We start from the raw sequence: 23,355 nt of genomic DNA on the forward strand, positions 1-23,355 counted from the left end.
TGTATTTTAAATAAGGTTAGATAAGTCATGTTACTCATATATTTCTTAGAATTGTCAGTTTCTGTCATATATAGAATGTATTCAATATGCCAAGCCTGTTTCTGTGAAACTAATTCATTTTTAAAATCAGCTAGGTTACGCCTTGTTTCTTGAGTGATTGATCATATTTCTTGTCTGAATTTTATATATTGCAGGTACTGGAGATTTTTGTTTTTCGAGGTGTTTGTGTTAATAAAACTTAAAAAAAAGATAATGTCAGACTTAAATACACTGGCAATAAACATCCATCTTCTGACTGTTAATTCTGGAAAGGGTGCCAGGAGATCATCCCAGGCAGCACAGGGTGAATAGTATGCAGCTCCAGAGTAGTGGTATTTAGATGCACGATGCACACGCTAGGGAGAATTTAGAGACACTAATTAGCGTAACTACACGACTTCAGGGGGAAACTGGAAATAAAGGAAGAACATGCAAAAGCTGCATACTGAGCAGAGATGAGATTTCAGTCCCTGGAAGTATGAGGTCACAGCGCTAACCACGAATCCACCACTAAATAAACATAATTCATTTTTAATATGTAAAATAACTACATTATGTAACAATCACACCCCAATAAAATTGTTTTAGGAAAATATATGGTTTCCCCTATAGTATATGTTCAATCTTCGTTGAAACATAAGTTAATTGGTTAAATTCCCTGGTTTCAAATTCCTCGTAGCACCTGTTACAGCTTAATTTTCCAAGTGCGAATAAGAGAAATTATCTCTAATAAAACGTATATCAAATTGTTATAAAAACGTTTTGCGAAAATTAACTACGTCAACATCACGGGATGTTAAGGTCTGAATGCGATTAATTAAACGCGGTTTTAAAATGCTGATAGTGTTCAGCAATTTATAATATTATGAGGGTTACTGACCAGTCGTTAACCCCAAAAAAATCTGTTTATGTCGGAATATTAATATAAAATACCATGTTGCAATAAATTTACATTTACAATTAAAAAAAACATTTTTGAAAGAAAAAACAGACTACCGACTAGAAACAAAAACAGTCGCAATGAAAACATAAGTAGAGAACGGGGCTTTTGTCATTTTTATTTGGAAACCTTTTGTATTTATTTAAAGTAACTATAGCACATTTTACAAGATAAAATCTTCCACAGAATTTGGCAGAAATATTATCTGGATGCAAGTAATACGTTTGCAACAGAGCGACCAAAGTTGTCGTAACTATTGAAGTTAACGTAAGCTATACGGCGGCACTATTTGTCCACCATTTGCGTTGAGGGCTGCGGCGACAGTGGGTGCTAAGCTAATGTAGCTAACCAGCCATTTTTTGTTTCAAGAAGATGGTGGCTTCCTGGAAGGCATGAGAGGGCTTAGCTTCTCCCAACCTAACCAAAATCACTGGGGTTAATTTCACAAGGTCCAACCCTCGAGATATTTTGCTAAAATACAAGGCAAAAGAGTAAGTATCTTGCGCTGTGGCAACTACACGTTTTGTCATTTTACGCCTTTTTGTTACGGAAAACGTTACGTCCGCCATTTTTTTTGAGGGAGAAGTAGTCAGCAAGATGGCTGCTTCCATCGAAAGAGCATGAATAGAACATATTTTAAGCCTTGGCTTCATTCCGGCATGCAGTCAGTGCTTACTAATGTGTCGATGTCATTAAATCGCTGACCATATCACACAAATATAAAACTGCTCTTTTGCACGATGCGTATATGTATCACTGAACCCTTATACTGTTAACTGGCTGCATGATGCTAGCGAGTAGCACTTTGTAACAGCTTAGTTAGCTTGAATTGTTGGTTTTCACCATTTTTCAAAGACTGTTAGGTGGTTAGTAACGAGCGTAGCAGGAACGACCATAAATTCATGATATTGCTTGATAGTATATGACGGCACTTTGCATTGGGAAAATGTATGCTAGCTAAGTATCTTTGAACAACAGGGAGACCGCCCACTGTTAGCTAAGCCCTCTTGCTCTGAGAGGAGGGGATTGTGTGTTGTGGATTGTTTGGCAATATGGCGACTCCCAGACAGGCATGAAAATCGCCTTCTGCGGCAGCTAGCTAGGCTAGGCACCTAGTAAAATTGAGTGGGTTGTTTTTGGAGCTGTTGAGTGCGCTGTAAACCCTTCACATAACATAACCGCCAATCGTCAATCTTATTTGCAATTTCAGTACGTGGCCGCTACGATTTTTAAACATCAGCGTACAAATGAAGCCACGAAAGGTTTTGAATTTTTTTACATCATTTAGCTCCGCCATTTTTTAGCCTGGCGCAGGTTTGTTTGGTTGTTACAAGATGGCGGCTCCCATGGAGTGGCACTGCTTTGCTTCTGGTGGGCTCTAACTGAATGATAAAATGATCAGGCGGCTTTTTTGAAGACAAGAAAAAACATAGACTTGGCTGACAGACAGTGGCACTAGATGTTTATGATTCTATCTACCAATGAGCCTGGATCCTACTTCTTCACTAGCCGGCTTTTTCTCTCTCTTGCAAAGCGTCTACTGCTGAATAAAATGGCGGCTTCCATGGATTTTACATATTCCTGAATGGGATTGGACGTATTGATATTTACCACATCAAGATAGTACGCTGCACTATTATGCACAAAAACACTTTTAGCTACCTAGTATCTGCGTTTTGTTTTTGCATGGAGTAAAAGCGACAGCTGAATTTGATCTTATTTTCTCTGGTTTTGTTGGTTCGCTACAGTGAAATTTGCTCCTCAGGCTAGATTGCTAAACTAGCTAACGGTATCATTCTTCTAAACGTCTATTTGAAACCTTTTAGCACCGGAGTTTTTTTTTCTTTTTTTAAGCCGAAATGTCTTCACCTGGTTCCACGGTGTCTGGGACCACTGGCTCGGTTCTGCAGCCACGGTGGAAGCGGGTGTTGGGCTGGTCTGGCCCCGTCCCTCGACCCCGACACGGCCACAGAGCTGTCGCTATTAAGGAACTGATGGTTGTTTTCGGGGGAGGCAATGAAGGGATCGTGGACGAGCTGCACGTCTATAACACAGGTAAGACTGGGTTTTTTGTTAATGGCGATTAACATTTCAGCTTTAAACGAGTTAGCTAGCGAGTGCGGGCACTTGGTATACCATCAGCTATATGTGTTCATCAGCTGTGCCGTGTATATGAAGCCTATGCTTCTGCGAGCCTTTTACTTAATGCTGTCACCAGGCACGCACAAACCGAGCCGCCTTGTGGTGTAGCCCGTGCGCTCCGGCGGACTGGGCACGCGTTGCGCCAGCCCGGCGCTCCCGATCGGTCGACTCCGAGTGCGCGCAGCGGTATCAGCTGGCTATGCCTCAAAACAAAGCCGAGGCCGCTATTGGCTGACGGTTCGGCGCTATTCGGACCCGCGGCGCGTGGACCGCCGAGTTCCGCCGGCGGCTCAGTCCGTCATTCCAGATGATATGCTGTCTCTGCATGTTCTGTACCCACTGTTAGAAGTATTGAATTTGTTAAACTGTGTTTACCCGTAACACGAGGGACCCCGGGGCTGCTCGAAAGTGGGGGGAAATACAAAGAAAAATGGCGGGTTAAAATAAAATGGGCGACTTCGGCGTTGACTGCTTTGCCCCGTACAAAGCAGTTTATTTATTATTACAATTTCCAGTAACCTAATAAACTATAACAACTAATTATTGATTATAGATGAGTAATTCTAATTAGGATTAGTCATGCCTCGTCTGTAGTTTATGGTTTAGCCAAGTTGAATATGGCTGTGAATTGATGAATGAAAGTTCATACATTTCTTTATTAATCGTAGACGTCATTTGACAGCTTTAAAATATCAGTTATAGCATATTCAAATTCCCTAAATCTTTAAACATTATAATAGCGGTCAAGTGGATATGACGCATAAAACAATAATTATTTTCAGACATTACCTAAAGATATTCTAACATACTACCAAGGTTGCCAACACATATTTGGCGTGTTACGCTGCCAGACTCGCGCTCACGCAAGAAATCTTATGGCAAATGTACATTATTCCATTATAAACCAAGAATTAGCTGCATCAAACGCGTTGGGGGTAGTTTGCAAACCGTATAGACAATTTACAAGGTGATAAAAACTTATGTACGAGCAACCATGATATTACAGAACGACCAGATAGATGCCTGTATTGAAATGTTAAAATACAGCAGTAGTTTAAAGTATAGGGTCGGTCATGAAGGCCATCTCATTTCAAAGCTAAATTCTATAGCACCGCGTTCAACTAAATATCACAGGTCATCTTTTTCAGTACAGTATTTATTTATGATGTTTAATAACCGGATCGCAATATGTAACTGATAAGACGAGCGGAGTCTTGAATATTTCTGCATTCGGATGTTTAATCGTTTTAGAAAGGTTTATGACGAATACACACTTTTCTCGTGGAGGAGACTAGTGCAATTCGAATTGAACTTTGACGTCGTTGTTACGTAGGAAGATAGAGACGCCGCCGTGAGCTTTTTACGAAGGCGTTCAGGGTTAATGTGCGCGCGCGACGCAAGCGGTTTGTTTACTAATACCATGTGAAGGTGGTGGGCGCGAAACCTGAAAATGATAGTCAGGCGTGACTCTCCTGGCATGGAGAATAGTCACCTCCGTGTTACGGACTACTTCAAATTATAATTCTGTCTGAGTCTGAAAGTAGTTGTGCACGCCAAACCGTCTAGTTGGTGACATTTAAAGGCTGCTTTCTTCTACGATTAAATTGCTGATGCTAAGAAAATGGTAAGGGGCATTGTGAGTTTACATTAACATTCATTTACAATACTGTCTTTGCCTTTAATTTTCTTTAATCATCTCACAGCTCAATAGACTGCTGTCCATTTTTTTTCCTCATCAGAGTCCTTTGAGGAAAGAAGAAACATTTCTGAACTAGTAATGAAATCACTAATGTACATTCTACTGCTCCACTGCAGTATATTAACTTTGTTGTTTTAACAGGAGCACTGTTATAAGAGGAATTATTCTTAGCTTGGTATGTTACTACTTGGCTCGGTCCTTGCATTTGCTGCTGCTGAAATGATCACAAAAATGTATTTAAGCCTTGTTTCCTGTTTTGGCCCCAGTGTTAACACAGCTGTATATTATGGGTACACTTTTTGTTAATTTGAAGTCTTGAACTTAAAATTGACTGTACAACTAGCATTAAGCCCCAATCAAATTACCCAGGATCAATTTGGTTATGTGCATCTCTTATTTTCTCTAGTGTTGTGAAGTGTGTATACCGATGTCCTAAAATCACTTTCTCTGTCCTCTGCAGCCACAAACCAGTGGTTCATACCAGCAGTGCGTGGTGACATCCCACCAGGCTGCGCTGCTTATGGATTTGTGTGCGATGGAACACGGCTGCTGGTGTTTGGAGGAATGGTGGAATATGGCAAGTACAGCAACGATCTCTATGAGCTACAGGTAAGAGTTTACAGCTCCTTTGTGATTTATTTTTTATAATTGATGCAGGTAAATGCCAGACTATAGTGATCTGGGATAACACTGTATATTACAGCTATGCCACAACATTTGTCTCCTGTGTGCTTTAGGAACAGTGGTAGAGACGAGATCTAATGTAGTATTTAATTATTTTTTAAACCCCCAACACTGAGCATTTGTAGTCAGACTAGTGGGATCCAAAGTCATACTGAAAGGATAATTGCCATGACTCAGAAGTCATTGGTAACATTGCTTCATATGTTACAGATAAGAATTCATATTAGCTCTTTTTATTAATGTCATTCACAATGATTTTTTAATGGTAAGAAAATGTGTTTGCATGTATAAATTTGGCTATTGGATGGTTGGTTTTGAAAATATGTCTGTTCCTACTCTACCCATGACTAGGCCAGTCGTTGGGAGTGGAAAAAACTGAAGCCTAAAGCTCCCAAAAATGGCCCCCCTCCATGCCCCCGTCTTGGACACAGCTTCTCACTGGTGGGAAACAAGTGCTACCTTTTTGGTGGGCTGGCCAATGACAGTGAGGATCCCAAAAACAACATTCCCAGGTGATGTAGGACAAGGGGTGGGGGTTGGGGGGTATAGCAAAGAGAGTCATATTCTTGACTGTTGCGACTTCCTCTTAGTATTAAAATGGCAGAGTCACTGACCTTCTCGTATACCCAGGTATCTGAATGACCTGTATATTCTGGAGCTGCGGCCAGGCTCTAATGTGGCCGGTTGGGACATTCCCATCACCTATGGCGTGTTACCGCCTCCACGCGAGAGCCACACTGCTGTGGTCTACACAGACAGAAGCAACAAGAAGTCCCGATTGGTCATCTATGGCGGCATGAGCGGCTGCCGCCTGGGGGATCTTTGGACCCTTGACATAGGTGAGGGGACTGATAAAGGCAGTGGGTTGGCATTTTAACTCTGGATAGGTGTAGGAGGCTAGGGCAGCATGAAAGGGAACTTCAGGTTTTCCAGCCATCTTGATAGTCAACACTGGAAGCTTATCAACTTAACGAGACCCCCGCCATCCCTACAATGGACAATTCTGGAACCTGCTGCATATGGAGTCATTGTTATTTGATTATACAAGTTGCCAGGTACAGCAGCATGTATCTTAGAGGTTGAGTCATGAAGCCTAATGACAGGTAAACAATTATTTTAAAAGTACACCCTTTCTCAGATTTTTTTTTATGTTCTGCTATTTGCTAAGCCCTCCCAGTGGAATCTACAGCAATTGGTCGTATTCTTATGTAATGTTAGACTGAGGGGAAGAAATATGAATCTTGGAGGATTTTTTGGAAAGTGGAAATTAGGACAAGCTCAAAACATGACTGACTAAAGTGTGATGTGCCCTATATAGGTATATAAGATACTTTCTCTGGATTTTTTTGTTACATTCCAAGTCAAGTGGCTGTCAGAGGAAGTTTATGCAGCAAATCTGCAAAATGGTTCTTATGGAAATTTGCAAAATCTTTCCATGTGACCTTTAGAAATGGTTTATATCAGGAAATAAACAGTTTAGATGCCTTCATCATACACCCTCTGCTGTTTAGCTACTGTTTACTCATGTCTTGCATTTATTTCAGACACACTCACCTGGAACAAGCCCTCAGTGAATGGTACAGCCCCCCTGCCCCGCAGCTTGCACTCTGCCACCACCATCACCAACAAGTGAGTGTTTTCTCCCAGCTGGGGTTCTCCTGGAAGGGCGGCCTCATGGAAGGATTTCAGCTATTCCTTCTGTCCCTGCAGAATGTATGTGTTTGGGGGCTGGGTGCCCCTGGTCATGGACGACGTAAAGGTGGCCACACATGAAAAGGAATGGAAGTGCACTAACACACTGGCCTGCCTGAATCTGGGTAAGTCTCTCTCTCTCTCTCTCTCTGTCTCCCGCTGTGCGCTCTCTCTCTCTCTCTCTCTCTCTCTCTCTCTCTCGCTGTGTACTCTCCTCTCACTCTCCTTTTGCGCTCTCTCTCTCTCTCGCTGTGTACTCTCCTCTCTCTCTCCTTTTACGCTCTCACACTCTCGCTGTGCACTCCTCTCTTTCCGTTTAAAATCATAGATGTTAGTCTAGGAGTTAATGTGATGGATCACAAATCACTGGAAATGCTTATCAGTTTTGGCACAGTTTTGGTTTTCTTAGTTGTATTTCCAGCTGAAATGTTTGTTTGCCTAATTTAAAAAATATTTAGTACAAACGCACTTTAGAGACTGGAGACTAGCCTTTGGATTGCTGTAGATAACACTGTATGCTCAACAAATTTCACGGGATGTGTTATATATCACATGATGATGATTTATATGCTCTGGATTTCCAGACTCTATGTGCTGGGAGACTGTTTTGATGGACACTCTTGAGGACAACATTCCAAGGGCCCGCGCAGGACACTGTTCTGTCGCTATCAACTCCCGGCTGTATGTCTGGAGTGGCCGCGATGGCTACCGCAAGGCCTGGAACAACCAGGTCTGCTGCAAAGACCTCTGGTACTTGGAAACTGGTGAGTTTTACAGTTGCACTAGCGGAAGAGTGAAACCTGGCTGGGTCCGTTCGTAAGGCACCAACAAGGGCTGTGCTCGTGTCGGTCACAGAGAAGCCCCCGGCGCCATCGCGTGTGCAGCTTGTCCGCGCTAACACCAACTCCCTGGAGGTGAGCTGGGGTCCCGTGTCCACGGCCGACACCTACCTGCTGCAGCTGCAGAAGTACGACATCCCAGCTGCCGTGGCTGCCACGTCGCCGACCCTCAACCCCACGCCGTCTCTGCCCAGTAACTCCCCCAAGAGTCCAGCACCGGCCGCCGCCGCTCCCTCCTCACAGAACCTCCCGCTCACTGGCATCACGCTCGTGCCTCAGGTGGCTTCGCCCACGAGCTCCATGCCGGGCAGCCCCCTGGCCGCCTCCACGGCCCGTGGCCCTGGTATGTGCCCCCTTCTCTTCCAGCTCCTCATGAGATGGTTTTGGGCTTGCTTGACCTGATAAAACCTTCCCCCCCTTTGCTACTGATGGTCTGTCTTGTGCTCCTCAGCCATCCTGAAGGTTGCGGCACCCCATTCCAGTGCCGGAACTTCTATTGTCACTGTGCGACCTGCCAGTCAGGCTGGTAAATCTCCTGTCACTGTGACATCGCTCCCCGCTGGTGTCCGCATGGTTGTCCCTGCACAGAGCACTCAAGGAACGGTATGCAGTACTTGCATTTTTGGAAATGCACTTTTTCCTGTTTCAACTTTCTGTGGCGACGGCCAGTGTCCTCCTTGTAGAGCTGGCCGGTATGACCAAAAATTGATACCATGGTATTTTTTCATATCGGTTTCACGGTGTATGATGATATTTATTTATTTATTTTTAGTGTGACTGGGTGTTTACCACATTTTACAGGACACATTTTTCTTTTACGTTTTTGCATTGTTCCCACATTAACTATATTTTATTAGTAGCCATTGCACCTATCCGCCACCTTAATAACATACGACTAACGTGTTTGTTGGCTAACTGCTTATAAACGGCTAATGTTAAGGTGTGCGCAGGCCATGTTAACATTTTTGATAAGTGTGTAATAGTTCAGTGTTGCTGGAACGTGAGCTTTACTGACCTTGCGAAATTTCTCATAATGACCAGGATGTTGGTCTTTAAGATGCTTCGCCAGGTTTGACGTGCTACTTGACTTTGTCCCCACAACTTTGCAGCACTGTTTGCATACAGGCTTATCCACATCCTTAGCCTTTCCATACTCGTCTGCAAAATAATTCCAAACGACACTTTTGCGTTTTTTTTTTTTTCCCTTTACTAAAGCAGCTTGCTCAGTGCCTTCAACTGCAGCATATGCCATGTTCGGCCAGCTCGGTGTGTTTGTGTTAACCAGCGCAAATGCGATCAGAGGAGGGGAGGGGCCGTGCGAGTGTGTGCGTGTGTGTGCATGCACGTGTGCCTGCACTGTAGTGGTGCTGTGTGAAGTGTGGCGAATGAGGCGAAAAACCGTACTTTTGGTATTAATAATGGTGAAAATGAGTTTCTAATCAGATACTAATTTTTTATATCGATTAGTATCTGAGAATCGATTTTTTTTGACAACCCCAGTGTCCCATTATCCTCAACTCCAGCGTCAGCTATATCTTCCGTTTCTGATCTTTTGCAGTACATTTTTAGCAGTGCAGCAGTGAAAAGGGTCCCCCTTAAACAGTTTCCAGCTGCGACACTTTCCGGTTGTTGTGTAGCCTATTTAAACCGGTGTTGGGGTATTAGAAAAATTAATTTCATAACAATAATAAAAAACGGTTTTCGTTATGAACCAGTATACCGCCCAGCACTACCTCCTTGTATTTCTGATTTTGGTATTGAAAGAGGACGGGATTGCAGCTCAGTATTTTCTCTTGCTTAGACGATGTCTTTGAACCGCTGCTACATATCACGATCGGCAGTCTAAGTCCTAAGTATGTGATTCGGTCTGTTGGTGTGTCGCCCTTTTTTCCAGCCAATTGGGAGCAGTCCCCAGATGAGTGGCATGGCCGCCCTCGCCGCAGCGGCGGCAGCCACCCAGAAGATCCCGCCCTCCTCAGCACCCACCGTGCTTAATGTGCCAGCCGGCACCACCATTGTCAAAACGGTGGCGGTGACCCCGGGATCTACCACACTGCCAGCCACGGTCAAAGTGGCCTCACCTGTCATGGTAAGCGTGTTAGTCCTGTGTTACCTACACGCGTGTTTTGGTCTGCTCTGGGACTACTGGCCTTATTACTTGGTACCAGAAACTACGGAGGCTGTGCTGGACAGTTGATGTCAGCAAAAAAAAATCACCATCACAATGTGAAAGCGGTGCTTCCTGCTGACTTGAGCAGATTACTGCATATTATGTTTTTTTTTTTTTCCTTCTGTGTGTGACGGTCTGCTGTGTAATGCACAGAGACACATAGAGCAGAGCAATTTTGTAAGATGACTGAATGTTAAGGCAGAGTGAGGGGCGGAGTCTGGCTTTCCGTTGCATGTGCCACTAAACTGGCTCAAGTATCTCTGGCTGTGGTGTCAAGTAACGGCAGAATATCAGAAATAGATGTATTGAGCTGAAAATATTGCCGAGCAGATTACAAGTGTCTTAAATAAACCCCAGCAAATAGTTCTCCATATTTGCCGAACACATGTTTTGGTTTTAAAAATAGCAGCTGGATTTTTTTCCCCCAGTGTATAAATGGCTGTGATCAGGCCTATGTATGCGATGCATGCCCCCAGGTGAGCAACCCCGCCACCCGGATGCTGAAGACCGCCGCAGCTCAGGTTGGCACCTCTGCCGTCTCCACGCCCAACACACCCACGCGCCCAATAATCACCGTTCACAAGTCTGGAACTGTCACCGTCGCCCAGCAAGCCCAGGTCGTCACCACTGTGGTGGGTGGCGTCACCAAGACCATCACTCTGGTGAAGAGCCCTCTCACCATGGGAGGAGGTGGGACTCTGGTACGTAGAGCGTGGGACTGGAAATTGACGTAGTGTTGGGTTGGATGTTGCTGCTAATGACTCCTCCTGCCTTGTTCTCTTTGTTCAGATCTCTAACATTGGAAAAGTGATGTCCATGGTGCAGGCAAAGCCAGTGCCGACCTCGGCTGTGACTGGTCAGGCTTCTACCAGCCCTGTGACCCAGATCATACAGGTGAGCATATATCTGATTAACCTGCTGTTAAAAGTAAAATTGTTTACAAAGCTCGCTGACAAATGGAGAGAGTTTTAACACAAAGTGATCCAGGAACATTAATGTAGCTGTCAGACTGCCAGTCTCCCTTTTGGCACCTCCCCCATTCATTACAGGGACTTCACACATTGCTGTTTATGTTCCTGTCATTGGGGCTAGTCAGCCTGGGTGAAGCACTACATCTTGACCTCGTCCTTGAACTCTGACCCTGTTCTTCCCTCCGTTCAGACGAAGGGCCCTCTGCCAGCCGGGACCATCCTCAAGCTGGTGACCTCAGCAGACGGCAAGCCCACTACCATCATCACCACCACGCAGGCCGGTGGTACTGGGAGCAAGCCCACCATTCTGGGGATCAGCAGCGTCTCCCCCACTACCACCACCAAGCCAGGCACCACCACCATCATTAAGACCATTCCTATGTCGGCCATCATGACCCAACCAGGCGCGACAGGTGAGCGCTGCTGCTTGACGACTCGCTGTTTCCTTAGTGCATATTTACAGGGGTTTCTGGCTTAAAGCTAAAAGCTGCTTCTCTCTTTCAGCAGGAGTAACTAGCAGCACTGGGATCAAGTCACCCATCACGATTATCACCACCAAGATGATGACTGCTGGCACTGGGACTCCTGGAAAGATCATCACTGCCATGCCGAAGCTGGGAACTGGGCCTGGCCAGCAGGGGGTGACGCAGGTACTTAAAGTACATCCATATTCCAACTTCCAGTATGGGGTCATGTGGGCCCCGGAGCCTATCTCAGGCAGTCTTTGACCCTGGATGGGATGCCAGTTTATCACAGGGCACATACATTCTGCAGTGTTAGAGACCCCAGTTAGCCAGTCACTCGTGCCTTTGGACAAACCAATGAGGTGGGGTTTTACCTTCCCATCCTGGAGATGTGAAACAATGGTTCTTCCCCCTGAGCTACCTCTCTTTTAATAATAATTTAAAATTTCACATTACATTTGTACCCAAATTTGGCATCTTCTCTTTGGAAAATAAATAGGCTAAATTGCACAAGTTGGCATACCATGCTATGCCACAAAAGGAGTTCTGGAGGGTTGTGGTAGTGATGCACGATAATGCATTTTTCAACCAATACCGATAATCGATAATTTGCTCCTCCTTACAGCCGATAGCCGATAATGTCAAACCGATATTTGTATTAAAAGACCTAATAAAAAGAGTACAGAAAAACAAGAACAAATGTAACTTTACAAAAGCAGAATTTATTTCTACTTTTTCACATTAATGTGGACAGGCATCAAATCCAACATCCAACCTACAACAAATTGTCAATGTGTAATGGTAAGCTTTTAGGAAAAGAAAAAAATTTAATACTTCATTGCACAACAAGGCTCTTAAAAGTAAGCCATTTTTGGAGGCTAAATTAAGTTCATAATTATCGGATTTCATTATCGGTTGAATGTTTCATTATCAAAATTATCGGTGTGACGTCATAATTGCCATTATCGGCCGATAATTATCGGTGACCGATATCGTGCATCCCTAGTTTGTGGTATTGAAATATCAATCCAGTGTACTTTGGCATTTGATGTAATTGATAAAGGCGTGTTTTAAGCTCATTTATATGATCTGTTTTTACAAAAAGCAAAGTCTCCTGCGTGTCTTCATGCTTGGGTGTCCTGACTGCTTTCTGGGTTTCACCAAAGCTCCCTTCAAAAACGGCATCACCGAAACGTAATCGTATCTCCGTGCCTCGGTGAACATGCGTAATTTCCTGCTGGCTGGAACAAATGTTGTACTTTCTCCATTGACACTTCAGTCTCTTATCTAGCAGATGTATCTCATTATCTTCCCATATGCTGCTTAACTTGTACATTGGAGTGATTCATGATCAGCCTTTGTAAACGTCCCTAGTTTGACTTTTAATGTGTCCCCTTCTACTTTCAGGTGGTTTTGAAGGGTCCTCCAGGGCAGCCAGGCACTATTCTTCGAACTGTGCCGATGGGTGGGGTCCGTCTTGTAACCCCGGTAACTGTATCTGCTGTCAAGCCAACCGTAACCACACTTGTCGTCAAGGGAACGACTGGTAAAGATTCTGTTTTTATTCAACCAAATAAATCGCATCACAATGGGGATAAAAATACTTTTAAAGTGATTTCGATATGCTATGTCTGTGGAGAGCTTTTGCTGCTCTGAAGCTTGTTTTTATGTTTGTTAGAGGAGTCGGGGAGTTTAGGTATAAATGTGGTTCTTCCCCCTTGGCCTTTCAGGTGTGACAACTCTCGGGACAGTGACAGGCACGGTTTCCACTTCCCTAGCAGGCGGCAGTGTCGCTAGTGCCAATTCATCCCTTGCCACGCCCATCACCACCCTAGGCACTATTGCCACGCTGTCCAGCCAGGTCATTAATCCGGCTGCCATCACTGTGTCCGCCGCCCAGACCAGCTTGACCTCAGCGACCCCACTGCCCACCCCGACCATCACCATGCAGGTACGACTCCTTATGGTTGCTTATTTTCATTCTCTTTTGAAAATGTCGGAGATGCAATCTGAGATTATAATTTTAAGCGATGCATTATATAATGGTGGTTCAATATGTAGTTGACTCGCATCCCTTGTTAAACCCAAACTGATGGTAGCTTCCATTTGTGTTAGCTGGTACTTTGCTACTTAATTTGATGTGCTCAGTTGGTTGAATGGCTTCATAATATCCTGAACTGGTCACATAAGTTCTTGAGTAATTCCTAAGGTTTTTCAGTTAAGGATTCTAACATAGTTATCTTTATAGACTGTTAAATTTGACATTGTTTCTGTCATTTTCTTGCCTTTAACAGCATATGTTATTGGATGTTACTGTATTTGTGTTCTCTGGTATGAGTTGGTATGAGTCGGCTATAAAACACTAGCCCTGCGTTCTCCCTACACTAAATGTCTAAGGTGGTGAAATCTATAGAACTGCAGCCTGTTTTTGGTCCTGTTTTCCTTGCAGTCAGTGAATCAGCCGACCCAGGTAACCTTGATAACTACACCTAGTGGGGTGGAGGCTCAGCCAGTGCAGGAGCTGCCTGTCTCCATCCTGGCGTCCCCCACCTCTGAGCAGCCCAGTGCTGCTGAGGCTGGGGGGGATATGCCCGGTACCGTTACCCTGGTCTGTTCCAACCCCCCCTGTGAGACACATGAGACTGGCACCACCAACACGGCCACCACTGCTTCTGCCAGCATGGGTGGGGTCCAGCAGGTGTGCTCCAACCCCCCCTGTGAGACCCACGAGACGGGCACCACCAACACGGCCACCACTGCTTCTGCCAGCATGGGTGCCAACCAGACTGGCACGGTGCAGAGGGTGTGCTCCAACCCCCCCTGTGAGACCCACGAGACGGGCACCACCAACACGGCCACCACTGCTTCTGCCAGCATGGGTGCCAACCAGACTGGCACGGTGCAGAGGGTGTGCTCCAACCCCCCCTGTGAGACCCATGAGACTGGCACCACCAACACGTCTACCACTGCTTCTGCCAGCATGGGTGGGGTCCAGCAGGTGTGCTCCAACCCCCCTTCAGAGACCCATGAAACAGGAACCACCAACACGGCTACCACAGCCAGTTCCAACATGGGCTCTGACAAGATGGGTACTGTGCAGAGTCAGTCGGGGTCCCAGTGTCCCCCTGCCAATGCAGCGTCTTCTCAGACCTCCACCTCTTCTGAAGCTGGCACTGGCGCTGGTGTTTTGCACCCAGAGAATCTGCGTACTGGCACCACAAACACTTCCACCACGGCGCATGCCAACATGGGCTCTGACCAGACAGGCACCGTGCAGAGCTCTCAGTCTTCACTGGAGAACCGCAGGTCCATCAGCAGTGCCTCATGTCCCATCTCACAGACGCCCTCTGAGAATGAGCAAGAAGTTTGCTCCAATCCCCTTTGTGAGACGCATGAACCGGACACCACCAACACTACCACCCAGGAGGACTCTAGCATGGGTAGTGGTCAGACAGTGCAGAGGGTGTGCTCCAACCCCCCCTGTGAGACCCATGAGACTGGCACCACCAGCACGGCCACCACTGCTTCTGCCAGCATGGGTGCCAATCAGACTGGCACGGTGCAGAGGGTGTGCTCCAACCCCCCCTGTGAGACCCATGAGACTGGCACCACCAGCACGGCCACCACTGCTTCTGCCAGCATGGGTGCCAATCAGACTGGCACGGTGCAGAGGGTGTGCTCCAACCCCCCCTGTGAAACCCACGAGACGGGCACCACCAACACGGCCACCACTGCTTCTGCCAGCATGGGTGCCAACCAGAATGGCACGGTGCAGAGGGTGTGCTCCAACCCCCCCTGTGAAACCCACGAGACGGGCACCACCAACACGGCCACCGCTGCTTCTGCCAGCATGGGTGCCAACCAGAATGGCATGGTGCAGAGGGTGTGCTCCAACCCCCCCTGTGAAACCCACGAGACGGGCACCACCAACACGGCCACCACTGCTTCTGCCAGCATGGGTGCCAACCAGAATGGAACGGTGCAGAGGGTGTGCTCCAACCCCCCCTGTGAAACCCACGAGACGGGCACCACCAACACGGCCACCACTGCTTCTGCCAGCATGGGTGCCAACCAGACTGGCACGGTGCAGAGGGTGTGCTCCAACCCCCCCTGTGAGACCCACGAGACGGGCACCACCAGCACGGCCACCACTGCTTCTGCCAGCATGGGTGCCAACCAGACTGGCACGGTGCAGAGGGTGTGCTCCAACCCCCCCTGTGAGACCCACGAGACAGGCACCACCAACACGGCCACAACGGCCACATCCAGCATGGACACTGGAGAAAGCACAGGTAATTTAGCAAAAAAAAAAAAAAAAAAGTCGGGGTGTTCGCCTTTGGTTACGAGGCTCTGACCTCCCATCTCTAAAACCATTGGTGTGTCTATTAATCCTCCCGATGAAATGTGAACAATTCAGATTAAATCCACAATGTCAATGATATGTGCTGCTTTCTACTTTAATTAGGTCAATAAGTACCGCATTTCTGAAATCATGAATGAGGACATTAAAACATTACCCTCTAGCAGAAAGTTTGACTGTAAATGGGTCTACTGGCACCCCACAGCACTCATGCTCAAGCTGTGGTCCAGCTGGCTGACCTAGGTGACATAAAATTTGAAACTGACCCCCCCCAAGTCAAGCTTCTGTAGTACCTCAGTGTTTGGGATCTAACTAATATTTAAGTTGTGCTGGAATAGCTGGTATGCTGGATGTGGAACTGAACATGGACCTCGTAAGTACGTGTGTTTCATATTAGAACATTGATATCTAACATGCTTTCTCTGCACTTGTATGGTCTTCTAGCTCAGCAGAGTAGTGGGACAGCAGAAGGAGATGATGGCTCCAATCCTGAGTCATCTTCCTCTCCTGCACTGCTCTCTGAAGCAGCCAGTGCTACGGTATCTCAGAGCCGGGCCATCACAACTGTGACTCACGCCACTCCTGTACCCGGACCTTCAGTACCTGTAAGACCTGAAGCTGCACCACATTTAAGTACTGTGAGATGCACTGTAACTGTCTCGCTTCCACTTCAGCCAGTGTTATGTGGGGGGGGGAAAAAAACACAAGGTGGTCAGCTTTTTAAAAATAGGAAATTGCTGCCCCCTTGTGGTCAGGCTGGGCCCTCTGAACACACAGCCTTTTGGGTCTCAATTGCCCAGGATTAACCCCTAAATTGAGGCATAGCAGACATTTTGTCCACTTAAAAATTAAGTGTTATTTACTCACTTTGGTCCATCCCTCCAGACCATCGCCTCCATCACTGAGGCATCCGGCATTCCCTGTGAAGAGGCCTCGGGCGAGCCCGCCCCAGAGCAGCCACAGCCAGAGGAGGAAGCCCTGATGGCCGAGCAGGCCCAGGAGGGGTCCTTAGAGGCCGCCGCTGCCGTCCCGGAGGAGGAAGGGGAGCCGATGCAGACTGAGTGTCAGGCCGGGCTGGGCGAGGACGCCGTTGTCGGGGTGATATCCATGGAAGATGAGTCAGTAGGCGTGGCCGAGGCGGAGGCAGCCGCCGTGCTGCAGGCTGAAGTGGACCAGCTGCCAATGGCCATGGAGACTCAGCAGGGCCAGGAGGAGCAGGCAGAGGTACTGCCGCTTTATCGCCAAGCAGCTAGTGCTCTTAACGAGACAGCCATCCCCGTAGTAATGAAGTAGAGCGGTAATTAATTCATACAGACCCTGCTGAACTGAAATGTAGCTGCAGAAAATGGCCTCCTCTGTTCGTCTCTCAATCTGTCCCTCGCTCTGCCGGGAAGCAGCTGGAGCCAGCGGCGGAGGAGGCGGGAGCCTCGGCGGATGCGCAGACCCTGACCCTGCCCCAGGAGCTGATGTCCGAAGGGCAGCCCACCACGCTAATGGTGACGGGCCTCACCCCCGAGGAGCTAGCGGTGACCGCGGCCGCTGAAGCCGCTGCCCAGGCCGCAGCCACCGAGGAGGCCCAGGCGCTGGCCATTCAGGCCGTTCTGCAGGCCGCGCAGCAGGCAGTCATGAGTGAGTACAGGGCACCGGGCAACTGCTGCGCTGCGTCTGTGCTGAATTGTGGGAGCCATTCATTTGGATTCTCTCACACTGCCAGGTGAAGGGGACTCCAGCCATGATGGCCAGCAGACCACCACCATCCCCATTGTGCTGACGCAGCAGGAGCTGGCTGCCCTGGTCCAGCAGCAGCAGCAGCTACAGGAGGCACAGGCCCAGGCTCAAGCTCAGGCTCAAGCACAGGCTCAGGCTCAAGCACAGGCTCAGGCTCAAGCACAGGCTCAGGCTCAAGCACAGGCTCAGGCTCAAGCACAGGCTCAAGCTCATGCTCAGGCTCAAGCACAGGCCCAGGCCCAGGTCCAGGTCATCGCAGTGAGCGCTCAGCAGCAGCAGCAGCTAAGTGCCCAGGCTGCTGCTCTGCCCACGGAGGGTCTGGCCCCCGCGGACAGCCTCAACGACCCGGCGTCTGAGAGCAACGGGCACAGCGACATGGCAGCTGCAGTCTCCAGTGCAGTGGCCCGGCTGCTGCCCTGCACTCCAGCTGAGAGTGAGTGTCCATGCGAGTTCGGTGTGGTGGCCAGTGTTTAGAAAAACATCCACGTTTTGTGTCGGGTGCTGATAAGTAATCGCCCCTGCAGGTCTGGCCCCCTCAAGCACCTTTGCACCTTCACAACCCCTGGTTGCGGCCAGTCCAGCTAAGATCCAGGCAGCGACTGCACTGGCTGAGGTGGCCAATGGCATCGAGTCTGCAGCAGGGGTCAGTGTGGGGAACAGCCCTTGTACCTGCATATGCTCTACTACAAACTTCGAAATGCCCCCTCTGCCATTTTCCAGCCAGCATCATAGCAGTTTAGCACATGTGGCTAACTGGACATTGTGTTTCGACACCTTTTAGAAGCAGAGTCCCTCACCTGCCGTTGTGAAGGCCCCAGTGAAGAAGGAGAACCAGTGGTTTGATGTTGGGATTGTCAAGGTCACAAACATGTTGGTCACCCACTACTTTGTGCCAGCAGATGATGCACCTGCTACCGATGTAAGTCAGTTGTAATGGTGGTGTGGAAAGGGGACGATGGATGCTCAGTGTGGTGGTGCTCACATGCAGGCTTGTGTGTGTCAGGATGATTCGGGAGCTGTCCCGGATTACAGCCAAATGAAGAAGATGGACCTTCAGCCCGGCACCGCATACAAGTTCCGCGTCTCGGGCATCAACGCCTGTGGCCGCGGGGCCTTTTCTGAGATTTCCGCCTTTAAGACCTGCCTGCCAGGCTTCCCAGGAGCACCCTGTGCCATCAAGATAAGCAAGGTAAGGCCGAGGAGCACGCAGACGTGTTCTGCTGTATCCCCCGATGGGCCATCAGGCTTAACCAAACACCATCTGTCCCATCACCCAGAGCCCAGATGGTGCTCACCTGACCTGGGAGCCCCCCTCGGTGACGTCAGGAAAGATCATTGAGTACTCGGTGTACTTGGCCATCCAGAGCACGCAGGCGGGAGAGCCCAAGGCCTCGGCCCCAGCACAGCTGGCGTTCATGCGCGTTTACTGCGGCCCCAGCCCCGCGTGTCTCGTACAGACGTCCAGCCTCTCCAACGCCCACATCGACTACACCACCAAGCCAGCAATCATCTTCCGCATCGCTGCACGCAACGAGAAGGGCTACGGCCCAGCCACGCAGGTCCGGTGGCTGCAAGGTAGGCAGAGCCCCTAAAGCTGCTCAGTTGATTACTGAGAGAAGCTGGCAGTCTTTTGCAGGAGGGCCCTTTGAAAGAGTCTTATTGCCTTAATCTCTTGGACTTTTGGGAATGATGCGTATTAGAATGTGGACCTTTCACTGTACATATATCTAGGGTGACAAGATAAGCCATGTCAACTTTACAAACTACTTTTAAAACTGAGGCTCCGGTGCTTGGCTAAATAAACCAGTCAAAGCACATGAACTGCAGTTTCCTTGATTCAGAGGCTCATCCAGGTGTTTCACATTAACATTAGTGACACTTGCATGGTTATAGGAAACTGACCAATCATCACACAGAAAGAACTGGGTTTAAGTGAAATCCAGGTCGTCTTAATTGAAATGGTAGTTCACAGTTCTTGTCCTAGCTCAGTATCCGCCCTGTCATGGATTATCTGGTCACCCTACAAATATCCCAATTTCTCTAATTGCTCTCATTTCTTCAGAGTCCAGTAAAGATGCCGCTTCTGCTAAACCTGCCACGAAAAGGCCGGTCTCATCTGACATGTGAGTCCCTTGGAATCGCTCATCTTTTAGAAATATAATTTGGGAAGTAAGCATGTGCACCCCCTTTGGCTGCTCCTACAGTGATTAATTACAGATTCAGCTAAGTAGAGCTCAGCAGCTTGCTGGCTTTACCTCTCACTCATGTGATTCCATCTTTCACCACAGGAAAGGTGCTGGTCCAAAGAAGGCCAGGTCTGACCAGTGAGCTCGTATCCCCGTCCTCTTCTTCCTGACCAGTAATAAGATTGAAGTCACCTTTTGATCATCCTCCACCAGGCCCCCTGCACCACACCCTTTACTGAAATGAGACAGGACCACATCACTGGGGTCAGACTACAGCGGGGAAAAAAAACACAATAAAATCTTTGGAAAAAAACGACCCAGTCACAGCTCGGTGGTGCCATGAACGCCTTATCTCAATCTGTGTATATATTTTTTATTCCATTATTGATGATCCTACTTCAGTGAAACAAAAGAAAAGCACATTTACTTTTCTGCTTTTTTTTCCTCTGGCATCCTGCTAAACCGAAAATGCAACATTCAGGCAGGTATTTAGTTGCTTTTTACCCATTTTGTTGCCTCTCCTTCCCGCATCTTTGTTTTAAAGAACAATGAATAGAAACTAACAACTCTCTGTAGTCCGTTAGCCTTTTTCAAAAAGCCAATTTTAACTGGGAGATTGTGACTAAAGATTTAAGGAGGATGTGTGGGACGTAATCTTCAAGTGGTATATAGATAAACCAGAAAACAGACGGCACTTGCTCTCAAAGGGGATAAAAGCTTCATCTTGAAAGGAGATGCGGATTGACGTGAACCCGGACTCACATCCAATCGTTCTTTTGCATCACTGTGTGCTTGTACCTTACAGAATGCAAAGTGCAGACTGGGGGTTGATCTTAAGACATGGAAGAGAAATGAACTGTGGTGCTTTTGAGGAGATGGACTTGGTCTATGCTTAGACCTACAGTGTGAAGCAAATCTTGTAAAAAAAAAAAAAAAAAAAAAAAATTAAAAAGAAAAAGAGTGGAAAAAAATCTAAATTAGCAAGCAGTGATGCAGATGTTCTGCGTGTTTATTTTTGTATTTTTTTTAAGTACTTTTTCTGTGTGTTTCAGAGAGCAGTTTTAAATCCCATTCTTTCTTTTACTGTTTTGTTCCCCAATGGTCTATATACTCCATGTGTGTGTAGGAGCTGACAAGGCTGAACTGAAGGAGTCACAAAATTATATATATATATAATATACTTTTTTTAAAATCCTGGTTTGATCCATTGTTAGTCTTGTTGTATACAATGTAATGGGGCATATGTTTAATTCATTTCAAAGAGGGCAAAAGACACGGATCTGAAAACCCAGAGGGCGAGATGAGAGTTCTTGTTTACTTTCAGAACATTGCAAAAGTATCCTATTTGTGTGTAAACAAATGATATGAAAGGACTCTCGCAGGAAAAATCATACACATTCTCTCTTCCTTTCATGCAGTTTCCCACTTGATAATGGCTTCAGTAGAGGATTTTTTTTTTTTTTGGATCTTTAAAATTTTCTTACATTTTTTGTCTCTTCCCAAAATTCATTAAAACAATGACCTCTGGAAATGCAGAATGCATGTAGGAGTTTCTCTTACAGGTAATTAGAAGGGATAAAGTTTATCAAAATGTTACCAGAAAGATTTTTGGCAGTATGAAAGGGGGATTAAAAGAAGATGTTTGACTTGGCCAGACTCTGGACTCGCTTGTAAATTAGTTGCTTCATATAGCAAGAACATTTTGGCTCTTTTATATACAGTTATCTGTAAGACGTTTTTACATGTTGGTCATCTCGATCGCTTTTGTCGACATAAAACGCAGAAATGTATTCTCTCTCAGTTACGCCTATCATTTCTGAATTTCGTTTCCAGTGTAGGTCAATGTGTTGAGAGGGCAGTTTTGTCATGAATTAACTTTATAAAATATCAGTATTTGCTTTCACTGATTTATGAATTTCTGCTAAAGTCATTAATATATATAATTTCTTTATGGCTAATTTGCAGTTTTCAAATCCAGGAGCAGAGGAAAGGTGTTATCTGTTAATGCTTGTTGACAGTAATTTATCTTCATCTTTAGAACCTCTCACCATTGGCCAATGAAAGTTAATTCCACAGTTAGAATCTACGTGTTTGTGCCCTTGTCTCTCATCTCGTTTTTTTTGTGTCATTCCAACTGAAAGTAGGGACTTGGATTCAAGCATAAAGTTATGGTACTGACACCTGAACATTTCTGATTTAACTGAAGGATGAATAAAACCATAAACATAGGCCCATTTTGTTCCTGTGCTGTGCTACAGAAGTGTCCTTTTTCCCCGACTTTGAATGGTCAGTGTTTTTGCAGCTTGTCAGTCGTCAGCTATGTAATCCCTGCCCTGTAGTGTACATAAGTTAAGTTGGCAGAGATGTTATCAAATGTCAGAAAAAGTTTGGTTCTCGTGTGAAGGTAGTTTGTTTAAAATGTGTCTGGTATACGGAATTTGTATAAATACAATGGATTAATAAAAACAGCCAACACTGAATGTGTTTCCTGTGCTTTCTTTCCACTCCTGCTGCTAGTGGTGTGCTACTGCATATGTGGTAGAATAGCTAGGAAGCGAAATGTCACTGCCAACTTAACTTAAAACAAGTATGGAGGAGTGTTGGGGTCATTGGGTGCCCCTTGTAAACTGTTCTTTCTTGGCCTTTGGTTTGGGAACTATGTTTTTGGTTTATAGTGTATTTCAAGCAATATTACTCAAGTGTTCTTGTATAAGTGTTCTTCCTAATTTATGTTCCTGCAGCCTCCGGTATCATCGCATTAGCTTGATAGATGTATTCCGTATCACACACTGACGTGTCCGTTAACCCTGTGTTGTAAGACGTGGTGCAGAAATTTGTTAAAACATTTTTATATGAATAGCTTGTAAGAGGTATGGATTATGGATCTGGGGCAGTTCTCACAGAGGATCTGAAGACAGACTCCAGCTGATGGAGCATCTTCATTCTGTCACTGCTGTGATGAAGTGATACTCCCTAATTGGAGCAACAACCGATGACCATGCAGTGAGTACTCACTGGCAGCTGCCAAGTGAAATCCTGAGGGGTGTGGCCAAGGATAGATGGAAGAAGTGACTTCTGAATAACAGGGAAAATCGCATCTTTGCTTGTTAAAAAATTATTGCGCCACATTGAATAGTTAGGAAAGAGCATACAACACCTGTCCAGTACTGCTACATAGGTAGGCAAAAGTTGTGATCCAGTTAAAACTGACAAGGAATTTCATAAAAATCCTTCAAATGGAAGCTAAACTCTTAATACAGTTTGATAGCACTCCCCCCTCCTGCATCTCAATATCTTGGTTTGATTATTTTAAAATACAGATTTACGTGTATTGTATATGAACAGATAAAGATGTTAGCACCCAGTTGCTCAAAGAGATACGTTTATGTATTATTTAAAAACGCTAGATCTAAATTAGGTGTGGGGTCTGAGTAGCCAGAT

The 23,355-nt window shown here is 46.4% G+C and overlaps 1 protein-coding gene across 5 annotated transcripts; it reads left to right on the top strand.

The window, feature by feature from the left end:
• Window positions 1–1,291: 1,291 nt before the first annotated feature.
• On the top strand, window positions 1,292–22,394 carry hcfc1b (host cell factor C1b). 5 transcript variants are annotated; one of them, XM_072713064.1, is made up of 28 exons: window positions 1,292–1,470; window positions 2,834–3,034; window positions 5,281–5,429; window positions 5,856–6,016; window positions 6,135–6,343; window positions 7,049–7,133; window positions 7,215–7,321; window positions 7,781–7,960; window positions 8,052–8,378; window positions 8,487–8,638; window positions 9,930–10,124; window positions 10,682–10,906; window positions 10,995–11,099; window positions 11,367–11,589; window positions 11,684–11,826; window positions 13,048–13,186; window positions 13,371–13,591; window positions 14,090–15,932; window positions 16,445–16,605; window positions 16,886–17,224; window positions 17,395–17,629; window positions 17,715–18,161; window positions 18,253–18,371; window positions 18,510–18,647; window positions 18,732–18,917; window positions 19,006–19,303; window positions 19,791–19,851; window positions 20,017–22,394. In XM_072713064.1, the coding sequence occupies exons 2-28, from the start codon at window positions 2,839–2,841 to the stop codon at window positions 20,054–20,056; spliced, it is 6,684 nt and encodes a 2,227-aa protein (XP_072569165.1). In that variant the 5' UTR covers window positions 1,292–1,470; window positions 2,834–2,838; the 3' UTR covers window positions 20,057–22,394. The 5 variants fall into 5 exon arrangements, with proteins under 5 accessions (XP_072569165.1, XP_072569162.1, XP_072569166.1 ...); XM_072713061.1 differs by having other exon boundaries at window positions 1,293–1,470; window positions 11,681–11,826; XM_072713065.1 differs by having other exon boundaries at window positions 1,293–1,470; window positions 17,398–17,629.
• Window positions 22,395–23,355: the final 961 nt, after the last annotated feature.

Source organism: Paramormyrops kingsleyae, chromosome 6 (assembly GCF_048594095.1).
Source record: "Paramormyrops kingsleyae isolate MSU_618 chromosome 6, PKINGS_0.4, whole genome shotgun sequence".
Lineage (NCBI taxonomy): Eukaryota > Metazoa > Chordata > Actinopteri > Osteoglossiformes > Mormyridae > Paramormyrops > Paramormyrops kingsleyae.